This window comes from Varanus komodoensis, unplaced genomic scaffold (genome assembly GCF_004798865.1).
Source record: "Varanus komodoensis strain SLA01 unplaced genomic scaffold, ASM479886v1 scaffold58, whole genome shotgun sequence".
In the NCBI taxonomy this organism is placed as follows: Eukaryota; Metazoa; Chordata; class Lepidosauria; order Squamata; family Varanidae; genus Varanus; species Varanus komodoensis.
In genome coordinates this window covers 3,767,710-3,784,317 of record NW_025336197.1, presented here as the reverse complement: position 1 = coordinate 3,784,317, position 16,608 = coordinate 3,767,710, and the positions used below count along the sequence as shown (strand labels likewise).

General features: G+C 41.2%; 1 protein-coding gene across 3 annotated transcripts in view; it reads left to right on the top strand.

The window, feature by feature from the left end:
• Positions 1–9,940: 9,940 nt before the first annotated feature.
• The window catches only part of TOP2B (DNA topoisomerase II beta), a 52,439-nt gene continuing 45,771 nt past the window's right edge, over positions 9,941–16,608 (top strand). For 2 of the 3 annotated variants that reach the window (XM_044449426.1, XM_044449425.1), the window contains exon 1: positions 9,942–10,443. In XM_044449426.1, the coding sequence (XP_044305361.1) occupies positions 10,360–10,443 (84 nt within the window). In that variant the 5' untranslated portion in view covers positions 9,942–10,359. Of the gene's footprint in view, positions 10,444–16,608 lie in introns of all 3 variants that reach the window. The other variant, XM_044449428.1, reaches the window with a different exon arrangement.

Below are 16,608 nucleotides of genomic sequence, written 5' to 3'. Positions count from 1 at the left end.
TTTAACTAGAACCAATTACTCACACAACTCTTACAGATTTGTAGGCAACATATGAGAGAAATGTACTGTTCATCTCATGGTATCATCCCCAGAAAAGTTAACTGAACTGACATAATGTGGATTCATATATGAGCTACTTTAGGAAACACTTAAAGAAGTAATATGACAGCAAAATGTATGGGAGTCGTCCCTAAGCGGCGTATGCTGTTACATCTCTTATTAATGGGTCTGATTTTCCTCAATACCTGTTCCTCAGTTATCCTGGATTGTATCAAAAAATGCTATTCTACACTAGCACAGGAATGGACACAATGTAGTCCTAACAACAGTGCTACCAAAATCTATAGCAGCACCAAGATTTGGTTTGCTACCAAATTTCACCAACATACACTGTGAAGACCAAAGCAGCAGCCAACATGTAAGCAGCTAAAATATCTCCTAGATTTCCAAAGTAGTTCATCTATATGTTAGTAAAATCTTCTACTGCTTGTGGAAATCCCATTTTCTGCTAGCATTATGTTGGATACAGACCTATGACTTAGCCCTTTAACACGGTTTAAGCAATTAGAAATGCATTAAGCATGTCAAAGAATACAGGTTGTTCCATCAGGCCATTAATCTGATGGACTAATTGAGAAGTATTATCAGTATTTAAATGGTTTGGACAGCAGAGCCAAAATGAAGGAAATGAATGAAATATTTATAAGCATTTCTCCAAGTCAGTGTGGAGATAAGAAGCATGCTTATATTTTGTTACTTTTGCTTCAGAAAGCAGAATTAGGCTAGCTAAGACAGAATAGCCATTTGTTTCTAAATCACATTTAGCCATACTCCAGCTACTTTGTACACAAATACAAACTGTATAAACCATCGTATTAGGAGAGAACTGTAACGTTTTACAAATCAAATTAGTATGCTAATCTCAAATGACTTCAGTAGAACTTAATAGTGTGTAACTAGTTGCAAAATAGTTGAATAAAAAGGGAACATACATTGTGTTTACAAAATACGTATGTTTTAATTGCATCCTGTATTACTGCCTTTTTGGAAAGAAATGGAACTATTTCCTTTATACAGATATCCTAGAGAAAGATGCATATAATGTATTCGGAATAGCCACCCAAAATTATCCACAGGTTAACTGATGCTGCATGTTAATGACTACAGCTGCATATGGGTAAGGCCAGAAGTTCAGTTTTCTAACATTCTAATTAAAATAAATTACATCAGCATATCCCTGCTGTTCTCAGAGATGCTTAAACCTGTAGAACAGCACTTCCTTGGCATGCCCGCAGTGTTGGAAGACAGCCCCCAATTTCAGTTGATCATACTAGCTTCTAAAGGCCAAGAAACTGCCTAGAGCAGCCCAAGCTAAGGACAATACTTTATTCTACAGTATAATTAATATGCTGCATTTGAGAAAACATGTTGAATAAAGTTATCAGAGTATGCTAAATAAAGGCTTGGCAAGGGATCTGTGTTGAGCACTACAGGACCATATTTCTGAAAGCTGTAATACTGGTTTGACAGAGCAAACCTAGAACTTAATTAAATGTGTGCTTGTTTGTGCCTAGAGTAACACAAAATTACCATAGCCTGAACTGGATTCCCATGGCTTCATAAGATTGTCTGATTACATTCCTTTCATGACTTGACATGCATCGCTTTCTTGTCCTGCACAATGATAGACCATTCCTCTTGCCTTATCTGATGACGATAAAATTCGTGAACATGCTAGTGGCTTATTCTGTGGACTGTAATGTCTAAGCAATATGTTGTTGCTCAGGAAGGACTCTTTTTCATTCTTTCCCCTGCATCCTTTTCTCCAGACACTACTCGAATCAACAAGGTAGGCAAGAAGAACTGGGTGTGTGAGCTAATTAGTTTTGCTTCTACTGCAGGGCTGGCCCTTTTGTTGGGCAGAGAGACAGCCAACTCAGGAAACAGATGGTGAGGAGTGAACAGAGCTGTTTGTGCAACAGCCTGCCTTGTGCCTCTAAGCCTGTCAGGTGCCTTTGGGTACAACAGAGGTTGATATCCTTTTGCTAGATATAACTGCTAATCTGGTTGGCTTTGGGGGGGGGGGGGGGGGGGGGGGGGGTAATTTTCTCCTCTGGCTCTCCAGTAAAATGTATTGGGCCAGCTTTACCCTGCTGAAATGTTCTCCACAAGGGTAATTAATGCTGTACTTTTCCCTATTTAAAATGAATGGTACATTTCATGGATATTACTAAATAAATAAATGCAGCCAAACTTTTATGAAAGAGGACATGATGTATGTGATGTGACAGAATTTATAGCTCTATCCTAAACAAGGACCATAGATTAAGCTGCATTGAGTTCAGTGGAATATACTTCCAAGTAATGCATTTTAAGACTAAGATATTAAGGTCACTATCTGTGAAAAGATATAATATTTATTGGAGCCGTTTATATAGAGATAGTGTGGACCTTTCTCACTTAGAAGTATTTCATTCAAGTCAAGGGTTGAAGAAGGATATATTCAAGCTGAAATCTCTCTGCTTTTAAAGGAATCATTATGTGATATGCTACATTTTGTATTACGTATAAAGTCAGATGATATATATAATACAGTTAGAAAGATGGACAGGATATCCAGTCCTTTAGATATCCTGTTATATACATCCAATTAATTTAAAATTTGCAGGTTTGAGGAAAAAAAGTTTTTGAGTGGTACCATCAACCTATACAACAGTGCTAGGAAACCTATGGCCTTCCAGATATTGTTGATCTCCAACACTCATCCGCACCAGCCATAATGGCCAGTGATACGAAATGATTGAAATTTGAGTCTAACATTTTGAAGGTCATGATTTCCCCACTTTTGCTGGGTAGTTGTAGACAGGTAGTTTCAGTTCATCAGCTGTCATGCAACTGGTGGTTCCACAAGAACCTATGGCCCAACTGTAGTGCCTCCAGAGAAAAGTCTTCAGTGTGATGACTGAACTCCCTGCCTTTGGAGGTCAGGCAGGCACCAGTATGTGATCTCTTCAGTGCCTCCTGAAAACATCTTTATTTCAGGAACTGTTGTTGAATGCCCAGTCATATTTTAATTGGTATTTTGTTTTTTAAAAGAAAATTTAATTTATGGTCATTTTATTCTGTTTTATTTTGTTTATTTTTATGGTCTACTGTTCCAGACTCTATTTAGACTTATTAGTGGTCTAATAAATAAATCTTAATAAACCCCTTAGAAATGATATTATATTTGCCAAGCAAGTATATAAGTATATATGCTTAATACTTTAAAAAACAATATTTTTTAAAGAGGCAAGTACATGCATTAATGCACTATTGGGATATTTTCATAGTGGATTTCTATGGTTATATTATAGCATTCACTCTGAAAAAACTTCTGATACCACAAATCCTATGGAGGACACCTAGCAGAGGTTTTCTGTGTGTGTGTGTGTGTGTGTGTATGTGTAAAAAGTGGGGGAGGGGGAGTAGAATCAGTCCACATGTCCTAACACAACTAAGTTTATTTTTAAAATGTACTATATACATGTTTTGAGATATGTGTGTATATAAACCAAAATCTGATTGAAAAGGTGCACAGTTAAAATGGGTGAATCTAGACTCAGTCATGGTCAGAATGGGCAAACTGAAAATAATGAAAATTAAGTTAACGAAACTAACCAGTGCAATGTTATGCATGTCTACTCAGAAGTAAGTCCAGCAGCATTGTAGGCTTAGTAACTTAAGTCTCATTGAATTTAACATTTCTACTCTATGGTAATCAGACTAAGTATGGTTTAATCTGATTCCAGCATATAATGTGTATACTGTAATTACAGCACAGTCCTACAAACGTCCTCAGAGGTCTATAGAATTTAATGAGGCTTAATCCTAGGAATGTAGGAATATGATTGTAGAATATTGTTCATAAGATGCTCCATTATTGTGTAATATGGCTGTGAAAATACTTTCAGAACTTGGGTGAGAACAAAGTACTTGTAGAATATGATCCTCAGATTCCTGCAGAAATTGTTTAGATTGGAAGTGTACTGTTTTGAATATAGCAAATACCCCACACAAAGATTTCTGTTTCTTTACCAGTACATTTCTAAGCATATTTTTCTGAAATCCCTGAGTTCCATTGGATTTATTTGCTGGTAAGTTTATTTATGATTGCAGCATTGTTGAGAACACATCTTTTTGAAAAGACTTGCAAAAGATTTTTAAGAGCAACTGTAACAGAGGCTGTATCTGAATCCTGTTGTTCCCACCCCAGTATATATAAAGGAACGCTTGCACCCATGTATGCCCTCCCGCCCCTTGAGATCAGCAACAGATGCCCTTCTCCGGGAACCCTCTGTGAATGATATTAGGAGGGTGAGTACCCGGAGGAGGGCTTTCTCTGTGGTGGCGGCCCATCTATGGAATGCGCTCCCCAGAGAGGTCCACCTGGTGCCGTCGTGCCAGGCTAAGACCTTTTTATTTAAAACTTATTGTAATTGTTAAATTATTGAATTAATTAGGATTTTAAAATTTTTAGCCGAGAATGCACTGGGGGTTTTTAAATGATTTTTTTACTGTTATATTATCATTATTTATGTATGTATTTATGTACTTTCTTTGTGAGCCGCCCCAAGGCTTTGTTGCGATGGGGGCGGCATAGAAATGTTTTAAATAAATAAATAAATAAATAAATAAATAAATAAATAAATAAATAAATAAAATATTTAATGTTCCACTAGGATAGGGGTGACAGAATATTTATCTTCAAGCTTCTATAATATGGTGGGAGGGAGTATAGGTATTATTTATTGTGTAGTGTATAAACCGATTAAGCCAGAATATTTGGGAATTTAAAATCATGTCAGCCATGATCTCAAACCTGGAAGTAAGATTAGGAGAAATAACCTGATTCAACTAACAGACCATAAATAAGCCATAGTATCAAATAATAAGTGAACACGTAGGGCCTTGACTCCTGCATTGTGATGTTTTCAGCAATTATTTTGGAAGGTTATTGGTGAAGGGGGTTGACTTGGCTAAAATGGAGGGCTCAATATGTGGTACTTCTGCATCTCTGACCTTCTACCCCCCACCCCCACAACTCAAACATTGTCCAGTCATTAATGTTTCAAAGACTGCTGGTGGAATAGCAAGGTTTGTTGCATGTACCTGGCATTAATGCATCTATTCAGAGTGATGTGTGCATCTGCTTAGAGATTAACTATCAAAATATTAAATAAAAATATGCGGAGGGCAAGACAGGTTGTTGAACCAAGAAGCATTCCAGGGGTAAAACAAGTTTCCTTTTCTTAGTTTGGTAGCATTACCCTACATGTTTTGGTAGGTGCAGGAATGTAGGTTCTGCACAGAAGGACTTGCCTAAAAAAGCTAAGCAAGATCCAGGCTTATTTCACGCTTTTTTTTCCCTGAGCAAAAAAATAAATTCATTCTGCCCAGGCCAAGATGGTTGGCTGTCCAGCAAAGCATCTTTCTCAGTGTAGTTATAGTAGTTACTATCTATGCAGAACATCTAGTAGCCCCACACAGGAATGGCTGTGTCTATCTAAATCCAATTATGCATTCAAGTGGCTCAGTGGTACCCAGGTGAGCAATGTACTGTGTTTTTCGCTCTATAAGACGCACTCCCCCCCCCCCCAAAAGGAAGGGGAAATGTCTGTGTGTCTTATAGAGCGAATGTGTGTGTACCCGACGTCCGGGATGCTGCCCGCCCGCCTGCACCACGTGGCACCACCTGGCCGGCATGCGCTCGGTGCGCCCTGCTCCGGGCCCCCCTCCAGCTCAGGTGAGAGCTGTGCCACTCATGGGGAGAGGTGTGGAGGAGGAGCCGCAGGCTTTAACCCACTGGCCGCATGGAGAGACGGACTGCTCACCCCCACCACCTGGGAAGACCTGCCGCTGACGTCGCTGCCGCACCACCCGGAAGACCACCACCGGCATGCAGCCGGCCCCACGTGGCACCACCTGGCCGGCACACTCGGTGCGCCCTGCTCCGCCCCCCCCCCGGCGCAGGTGAGAGCTGTGCTGCTCAGGGGGAGAGATACGGAAGAGGAGGAGGAGGAGCCGCGGGCTTTAACCCGCCGGCCTCATGGAGAGATGGACTGCTCACCCCCACCGCCCGGGAACTGCTCACCCCCACCGCCCGGGAAGACCTGCTGCCTCCACGCCGCCCGGAAAACCATCACCGGCAAACTGCCGGCCGCCTGCAGCACGTGGTACCACCTGGCCGCCACGCGCTCAGCGCGCCCTGCTCCACCCCCCCCCTGGTGCAGGTGAGAGCTGTGCCGCTCAGGGGGAGAGGTGCGGAGGAGGAGCCGCGGCCTTTAACCCACCGGCCGCACAGAGAGACGGACTGCTCACCCCCACCACCCAGGAAGACCTGCCGCCGTGCCGCCCAGAAGACCACTGCTGGTACGCTGTCGGCCCCACATGGCACCACCTGGCCGGCACGTGCTCGGCGCGCCCTGCTCCACCCCCCCTCCTCCGGTGCAGGTGAGAACTGTTAATCACAGGTCGGTGTGTGTTTTCAAATGGCAACCCGTCTTTTAATGAAGCCCATGGGGAAGTGATGGGGAATGTGCCTGTGATTATCAGGAATCCATGGATCAGTTATCTGTTAGTTGATCAGACACATTTTTTTTAGGATCAGTGGATATTTGAACAGCATTACCTTTGTGTATGAAGTTTATTCTTCAAAGGCTATTTAGTCCGCTGTGTGTTTGATTTACCGTACAATATCTCATTTTTTGTCAGAAGTTTTTTTCTATTATTTACTAGTAGGGCAGCGTGGACATTACTGGCTTTTTTAGATTTGTTATTGAATTATCTGCAGCAGCTCTTGTATAACTGGTGTAGATTGTGGATTCCTTCAATAATTCCACTACTAAGAAAGTGATGTCAGTGATTGTGAGCAACAGACCTTCATAAATTCTGACTCTAGTGATGATGAGTTCTATGGGTTCAACGAAAACTAGAAGAGTACTTGAACTTTAAAGTCTCTCTTTTGTTAATGACAGTGATGATGGTTCTTAATGCCACTGTTGACTGCTGTTCACTTTACAAGGTTGACATACGGTATTACTGTATTCTGTTATAGTTTATTAAATAGTTTAGTAAACGATTTGATTCAGAATATTTTTTTTCTTGTTTTCCTCCTCTAAAAACTAGGTGTGTCTTATGGTCAGGTGCATCTTATAGAGCGAAAAATACGGTAATTTAGATGACAGGTAACAACTATATCTGAATTAGGGCAGCACCTCCCAGCTCCTGCCCCAAAGAACATCTCTGGTGAAGGAGGCAGGATGAGCTCCAAACTGTGGCAGCTGTCAAATGCACTTTCTGGCTAGCTCACTTAGCAAAAGTAACAGCTGTTGCTCTTGTTAAGCAGTTCTCTTGGTTCTAGGAGTTTCACCATTGTGGGCTGTGTTGTTTGAGATTGAATGACACAACAAACAATCATGGGAGGGAGAAACCCTAGAATATATTATGTCATATCATGATTGACAACAACTCACAATGGTTGTTCACTTGACTGGGTTTGGGCAGCTGTGAGGTTTTTTATCATTGGTTGTCATGTCATGCAACCCAGTCAAATTGTCCTTGTAGTGATTGCGGAGTATGAAAATGTATAAAGCTTTTATATGGTTTATGTGTACATCCAGGAAAACTGTAATAGATTGTGGCTAGGTGCACATCTCTCCTTTTTGGCCAAGGTATTTTAAAAGGTGTTGGCTGTACAACTCTAGGCACTGATCTGATTTAATACCTATACTCAGCACTGAAACTGGATTTTTGCCCTTTCTGGACAACCTGCAAAGGGGCTGTGAAACTGAGAAGTATCACTTTATTGGTTCTCATAGATCTCTCAGTTGCTTTTGTTACAGTACTATTGATCATACCATATTTTTGTGGACAACTGGGGATCGGAATAGCAGGTACTAACTTCTGATGGTCCTGTTTCTTCTTGGTGGACAGATTATTGAAGGATTGGGAGATTATAGTTTGTCACCATAGCACTCATGTAGCTTTTAGTGAAACTGAAATTTAGAAAGAGGTGTCATCTGTACAATATTAACTCCCAATGATTTCTCCTCTACATCTCAACCAGGTGACACAGTGTACCTAGAAACAGTAATGGATTAGATGAGGGCTAGTAAATTGAAACATAATCCAAATAAAATGCAGTTACTGTTCACTGGTTTTGGAAAGAATTGCTTTGTCAATTCTGCATGAGGTTGAAATCTCCCTGCCTTCCCCAGGGTCAGTTCTCTTGCTTTGGAGTGTCTTAGATGTGACTGACCTTTACTTTAGATGTCTAAGAGGCACCCATGACACAGTGCCTTTCATCAGTTTAGGGTAGTGTACGAGCCATAATCCCTTCTGAACTGAGATAGCCTTTCTACAGCTATCCATGCTCTTGTAATATCCAGCTTGTTTGTGTTATATGTGGGGTTGCTCTTGTATAGGATTCAGAAAAATTCTCTAATTCAGGAGAAACATAACAGGCAGACTTTTGATTAGGAGCTGTCCTCCTGACCATGCAGCAATGATCTATGAAGACCTTCACTGCCTGAAGTTCAGGATCTGGACCAACAGCCTTTCTGCCAGTCTTCTGGCCAAATGAGACCAGGTAGGTGACAACAAGGAAGAAATCTTTCAATGGTAGTGCTGTTGCTGAAAGACCCTCCTGAACAAAGGAGGTGCTAATCCCACAATAATTTAGGATACAAGATACACAACCTGTTTATTTTGAATGACTCTTTGTAGTTTTTAGAATGTTTTGTGATTTTGCTGCTTATTCTAACCTCTTTAATTTATTATGTATGCTTCTGCAATTAAGTTTTAAAAGATAGGATTTATTTTCCTTGTGGCTTCACTGATTTTATTTTACATAAATAACTTTGAATATGAAAAACACCTCCCCCCCCACACACACATGCTTAAAATAAATCAATACATCAACTCGATTTGCGGCTGTTTTATGAAAACCCTATCAATAGAGAAAGTGTGTTCCTAGTAATTATGCACTTGACTCGCCCCTGGTAGGAGGGTCTAAAGTAGGGGAAATCAACGTGTTAATGGTTCTGCGGTGGTGTGTGTGGGTTGACAGTGTAAATACCAAATGCAGAATCGGGCGCAGCTACTTTTCATGGGTTTCGGCGCACTTAATCTTGCGTACGTTCGGCTTCTTTCCCAGACCTGAGCCAGACACCCTCTGAAGCAGCTGAAGGAATCCCTAAGAGTCTCCGGTGGCAGCAGGAGCAGCAGGTCTCCTGCTCTACCTTGGCACCATAGTCTCAATTCACTACAACTGGGAAGCCACACGATTCCAGCAGTGAGCCTGCTCTGCTGTTGCCACATAAGGTGACGTAAGCACGCCAGTTTGAGGGTTTTTTAAATGATTGGTTGAAGACGCGAACTGCGCGGCAGGCCCTGGCTTGTAATTGGCTGGTGGAGAGAGGGGGAGGGGGAGGTTGGAGGCTGCGGTGGTTATGCCGGACGGGGCCAGCGCAGTTATTGTCTGAGGGTTTGGGCCTCGGCGCGGGTAGAGCACCGGTGGGAGGCTGGGCTGGGCAGCCTTTTAAATTTTGGTTCGTTGGGCACTTGCCCGTTTGAACCCACCTCGCGAGGGAGGGACGGCAAGCACCTTCTAAGCCGCTTGCAGACGAGGTCCCTGAGCCGGTTCTGTCTACGCCGCCGCCCAACATTGCCGTCGAGAGCGGCACCGGAACAGGAGCTTTAAAAAAAAAAAAAAACATCTGCGACATATTCTGGGCCCTCACGGGCCGTTTTCCAGTCGCTGTTCTCAGGCGCTGGCCGTTGATTTTTAAGACTGCTTTTAAACCAGCTTAAGCATGAATTAAACGTCTGTGGCCCTAAAGGCGAGCTAGAGACCGGAGGGTGGGTGCGGGGGGGGGGAGGCGTTTTGCGCGCGAGCGCGCGCGAGCGAACAAGCTGTGGTGGCAGCGCGAAGGGAACTGTATGTGTGCGGGTGCGCGCCCGCGCGACGAAGGGAGGCGGTGGGGGCTCGCGCTGTATGGATGCGCGTGCGCCCCCCCACAAGGCAGCGTGAGGATCTGTCTAAGAAGGGGGGGGTCGCCTCGTTCTGTGAATGCGCGCGCGCGCGCATTAGCGTGAGGGGAGCCTTGGAGCTCTCTTGAGTGTGTGTGGGCGCGCGCTGGGTGGGAAGAAATCTTTCTCTGTGTGGAAGGATCCCTCCCACCCGCGCGCCCCCCGAATCTGCGGTGCATGAGTGAAGGGTGTGAGTGTGTTTGCAGTGCTGCGGGTGGCTTTTTAAAAAATCCTTTTCTTTAGTCTTTTGTATTTGCAACTATTTATACTGAGGCGAGGGCCAAAAAAATGGCCAAATCAGGAGGCGGCGGCGGAGGAGGAGGCGGAGGAGGAGGAGGAGGAGGAGGCGGCAGCGGGGGTCTAACCTGGGTGGTAAGTTGCCTGGTATTTCCTTTCTATTTCTTCCCTTCCCGGTACTGGCGCTTTCCTAACAGGCCTAGCCTGAAATGGGAGGTGGAAGGCCTCGGGGGAATAATGGAGGAGCAAAGATGCTTGTTGGAAAGGAAGAGGGGCATAAGGATGCAGGGAGAGACTGAGAGCTTGCTCTCTTGGCGAGGTATGGTTTGAGTTGAGGATGCTTGCTAGGAGATCGAAGCAATGGGATTCATGCCTTTGGTGGCATTGGGGAGCTTACATGATATGTTTTGGGAGTGCGGCCTGCAGGGTTTGTTAGTTCAGAGTGAAATGGGGGCATGAGGTATCCACGTTTTAGTGGAACTTGGTGTTAATAGTGTATTTGTGTCCAAGCCTGTTTTATTCGAATTGCTCACTTTAGAAGAGAGATAAGCTCCCTTCCTCCGGTTATCAAAAAGGGAAGTGTTCAGACAAATTAAAGTCTAGCTATGCACTAGCATATATAAAGGAAGCTATCTCCAGCTGGACAAGTGGAGGGTACATATGGGAAGAAGGATTATCCAGTGTTCTCAAATCTGTTGTGGTTGCATTGTTTTGTATCTCCATTTCTGTCTTCTGCTACAAATTATTCTCTCATGATTTACTTAATCTTAGATCATGATATTAAAGCAACAATAGGGTATGTCTAGAGTTAGTGGGAAGAAGAGAGTTAAGTAATCTTGAACAGGCATGTCTTAAGGGAAAACTGCCTAGGTCAGGGTGTTAAAATTAGAGACTATGAGATATCCCTCTGGCCCAGTTGAAAGAAATCTCTTATCCTCCTGGAGAGACCCCAGCAGGGAGGAGAAAGTTGAATAGATACAGTTCTCCTAGCCAATCACTAATTTGCTTCTATTTCTCTTGTTGAGCTGAGAGTTCAAACTAGGGTCACTTCCTTAATGTAACTGACAAGAAAAGGCAACAGAAACACTATGGGCACTAGCATCTGTTTTGAAAGAAACCTGCTGCTTTTCTTGAGGTTCATATACTAATAAAATATTAGTATCTGAACTTTCTTTGAACTTTTTCTGGAAAAAAAATCTTTGGATTCCAAAAAAATCCACTTATACTGTAAAGGAAAGAGGGTGTTACTGCTTTTTTCATTAATTGAGATAATATATGTGTATCTTAGAATATGCATTTATGAAAAATGATGGCCACATTAAAATAAAGGCACAAGAATATTGGAATTGAGAAGAAGTCTAGATCCATTTCCATATGTGGACTGTGTTTTTCTGTGATAAATGTGAACTGTTCCTCAGTATTGTGGTGTTCTTGGTGAAGGAGCGATTGATGCCCCAGTTTGCTTTTCAAGGAGTCAAGTGGATCACACTAGTAAATCTATGGCTGAAGAAGGACTTGAGCTTGCTACTTTCTGTGGTAGCAAACCCCATCTTCTAAAATGTAGATGAACTCAACTTTAGATATGCTTGGCATTTTCAGCAAAAGGTTGCAAGCAGTTGCAATCAACAGGTCCACTGGAAAGTAAATGGGTAGAATTCAGTGGGGTGGTTAAGCCCCTGCCTATTTTTTTCTACCTTGTCAATTCCATTGTGCAAACAATGATTTTGTGACTCTAAGGCAATCCTAAACAAGCAGAAATGCTAATTTCTGTAAGAAGGAAGGTTGGTAACACTTTCAGTGTAATTGGCAAGACCCACCTTGTGATAAGAAATCCGCAAGGCTGTAAGTGCTCTATTGGACTCTGCCCAGTGCTTTCAGTTTGCCATGCAAGCAATGTTTCCCTAGACTTTTCTCTCTAAGAAATGAAATCTGAAACTGGGGGGAAGAGGGCATTTAGGTGGGTGGTTGGGCAGGCTAGGATACAATTTATCCTGAGCTTTGTCTGGCCTCCATCTCCCTCCCTCTCTGAAGCACTCCCCCTAGGTGAGTTAAAATAAAATAAAATAAGAGGTTCGGAGGAGGGGGGAGAAACTACTACCCCTGCTGCACCAAATACTGCCTCTGGTCATCAGGTCATATGATTCTCAGAAATCTCCACATTCTGGGCCTTCAAGAGCTGCAAGCAGCTATTTGTTGCCTTAAATAGTGCAAGGAAAGTACATGATATTGTCCTTAAACTTTGCAAAGTGTTCCAGTATTTTTTTCTATCTAACACTTATATTAAGTATGCTTTAATTTTTCCCCTAAAACATTTCAGGGAAAATACTCATGGTGTATAGGGATTAAACAAAAACAAAAAATGGTACATTTTTGTTTTTGTTGGAACTTGTATCTAGTAAACAGTAGAGGTATAATTCTATTGACTCCATAATCATGTTTCTAAACCAGGATGCTTATTAAGTATCCTGTATAAAGTGAGAACAGTGATGGAGGCAGTCTTCACCTGTCTGTTCCCCCTGCTTTGTACTTTGGCCTGACAGTTGATTTTGGCTATCTAGCTGTGATGCCTTTAAAGGGCAGAAGATTGGGGGGAAGAAGGCTGGAGTACCATAAGAATACCATGTACTCTCCCCATACCACCTTTTGTACCTCTCCTAGATTGATTCTGCAACCCTGAAGAAGCAGCTGGCATCTTTCCATGCTGGCTGTGAGCGAAGGAAGAGGACTGGAACATGGATGTCCAGCTCCAAGTTCAGAGTTCCATTTGTGGCCACTTTTCCCACTGGACTCTAGTGTTTTCTTATCACAAATGGAAAAATAGAGCCTCTGTGTCTCACAGAAGACACTTCTGATACACAGAAATCATACAACAGACCATTGCTTCTTGTGACAGTTTCTGGGCCTGGAAAGAAAGCATGGGGATATAACATAGTTGGGTCTGGGCAACACAACAAGACCACAGTGATAAAAGAACATGGCCGCGTGTTGTGATGTGTGAACCTAATCACTGCCATTAACTTCTGACTAGACTCCTAACAACCTTTGAACATTCAAAATATGAACTATCAAGATTTAAGATTGTGTTGTATGTGTGTGCATGTATTAATATGTATTTATGTGACCGTTGTGTGTGTGTGTCTATACAAATAAAATACAGTAGAAGTAGATGATTACACTGAAGTACACAAATACCAATACCTTTCACATCAAAATAGATTAACAGTGTAGTCCAGTAATATGTAGCATCAGGGGAGACATAGTGTATAGTGAATACTTGGAAGCATTTTTCCTTCAAACCTTGGATGGGTATGATTGTTCTTTAAGTGACATAAAAAGCACATAATTTACTTGATAATATTATTCCACTTCCAGAGTTATTGTAATTTCCACTTTCAGAGTAGTTTCTCAGTGCTTTCCAAAATTTATATTAAATTATGATTCGAAATAAATAAAAATCAAGGAGGACCATAAATAATAGATCTAGTAACCCCACTGCTGATGGAAGATTTAATGTATGAAAGTACTTTGGCAGTCTTATGAACTGAGCATACATTTCAGAATGTATTTTTTCATTAAAGGCTAAGGATCATAGTATTGCATTCAGGATATTAGTACATACATAGTCTGAAAGTGACACATATTATTGAAAAGGTATAGCCAAGCAAAAGTTAAGCATTCTGAGTAAAATTAATTGCAAAGGGTTAAATACATTTTTAAGTCTCCCACTGAAGTTAAAAGACTGTAATGGCATCAGCTTTGTCTGGGTAATGCCCTGGTTTTCATCTTCAAAGCTGTTTGAAGCATGTGTGAAAATAGGCAAGAGATGTCTGGAGGAGACTTAAGTTTCTTAAGAGATGTCTGAAGAAGACTCTTTCTTCCTCATATTTGTCAGTTGTGATCTTTTACTAATAAATACTTGCTGACCTTTATTGTCTAGTATGTGCTATGTCACAAGATTGTTCCACCTTTGTTTTCCCACCTCCACCTTAGTTTTATAGGAATTGCATTGCTGTATTCAGAATAGTGCATGCTAATGTTGCAGTTTCTGAAAAATCTGAACCATACATATGTTTGACTTGCATATTTTGAAAATAGGACTTCTTGCTTTAGCAGTTCTTCTGAATAATACTTAAAAAGCAGTAGTTCAGTAATAAAGATTTTTTTTTTCTAAATTGTGTATAGTAGCTGAGGATATAATCTTATGCATATTTAGACTGGAAAATATCCTACTGACCTCAGCATTTGCATAAAATAAACTTGCATAGGATCGCACTCTTAGTTGTCTTGATATGAATATAGCTTATCAATACACAAATACTGTGTGTGTGTGTGTGTCTGAAATTTTTTTTTGTCCTGAACTTTTTTGAATACACTGAAAATAGAGTGCACAATTTTTTTTAAATCAAACTAGATTTCTCACTAAGACTACTGTGTATGTATGAATGTGTGATCCACACCACCAGTTGGGCAGGTGCTGATATAATCTCTTTCATAACTTCAGTTTGCCATTTCTAGCATGCTTGAGAGATTGAGCCTAACTGGAGATACTATACTCTTATAGAACATTGAATCATAGAATAGTAGAGTTGGAAGGGGCCATAGGGCCATCAACCAACCCCCTGCTCAGTGCAGGACATCAAGTTAAACCATCCCTCTCAGATTACTCTTTAGTTGCATATTGAATGCCTCTAGCATAGGAGAACTCACAACCCCCCTGTGTAACTGGTCCCATTCTTGTAAAGCTGCTTTTTAGATCTTAAGTTTTAGATCTTAAGTACCTGAGCAGCTTTAACTTTAGCTTTTCTGACAATGCTCTTTTGCTTTGTCATACTGAAAGCATTTAAAGCTAGATTTGTATACAAATAAGGACTTTATTTATTTATTTATTTATTATATTTATACCCTGCCTTTTTTTCCTTCCCAGGAACTCAAGGTGGCTTACATATTTCTTCTCCTCCTCAGTCTTATCCTCACAACCTTGCGAAGTAGGCTGGGTTGAGGGTATGTGACTGGCCCAAAGTCACTAGCTGGCTCCATGGCTGAGTGGGAACCACAATTTGGGTCTCCTGAGTCCTAGTCCTACCCTCTTAACCCCTACATTACACTGGCTCTCTGTGTACAATCACCCTGCCCTCAGCTTCAAAGTTTTCAAGCAGCATGTTAACAGTATGTCTTATATTAAATCAGCTGTCATTGGGTTAGAATAGCATGTACCCAGAATGTAAAAACAGCAAAAATTCCTGTAGACATAGTTGATTTGATGAGTACTGCCTCATCCACAGTTAATTTCTGATAATGTTTTATCAGAAACATTAAGTAATATTTTCCTGCTCTATTGGACAAATGTAAGCAATATATCTGACGAAAGTAAGCAATATATGTGACTTTAAAACTACCTAATTAATCAATTGCAAATTGATAGAACAGAGGCAGCTTCAGTCTTCCATGATCAATGGTAGATGAAGATGTCCTAATAACTTCTTGCATGCTGCAATGAACTGATAATGCCCTGTTCTATGAATGGAAATTAAACAGGACAGTTCTGTTCCTTCACGTATGCATATAGCGTAGTTGATACCTATGCCAAAGATAGACTTATTTAAATGATCCTATTTGTGATTAGTGCATTAATTACAGAGGTAGTAGTGAGAATGTAGAACTTGCAATCCTGATCTGGGTCATCTGTTCCATAGTACTGTGTAATAGGGTGATCATAGGTAGTGGCACCTTTGTTGCAGACTACTGTTGCCATGATTTTTCAAATGAGATAGTGACCTTAACTACGTTTCAATTTATAATGTGATGTTGGTCAGATGCCATATGATACTCACAGCTTTCATTACATGGAATGAAATTAAGTGTCTTCTCTACCTGCAGCTTTGTAAGTGTTTTAGTCATGAACTTAACGGTATAGTAAGCCTGGTTCCTCTTTTGGTTATCCTTAGAGTTAGCATATCAAAAACAGTAGGACTTCAGTTAGTAATAATTGATTAACAACTTAAGTCCTCTTAATTCCGATGGGACTATTTTTATTCATGACTAAAATTGGATCCAACTCAGTATGTTAACATTTCAGTAAAAATAGATTTCTCTAGGATGCTGATTATCTATTAAAATATTATATAATTTAAAAGACATACAAATCTGTACTTCAGAGAAATAATTTTTCACAGTCTTAGAGCAATGGTAGACAATATATCTAATATATCTTGTCACACTTTTCTCTTTCCAGTATATAGGGTGTCTGTGGAAGGGTTTAATGTAGGAAGAGCTGCCTCTTGGAGTCTTTAGGTACCTGGC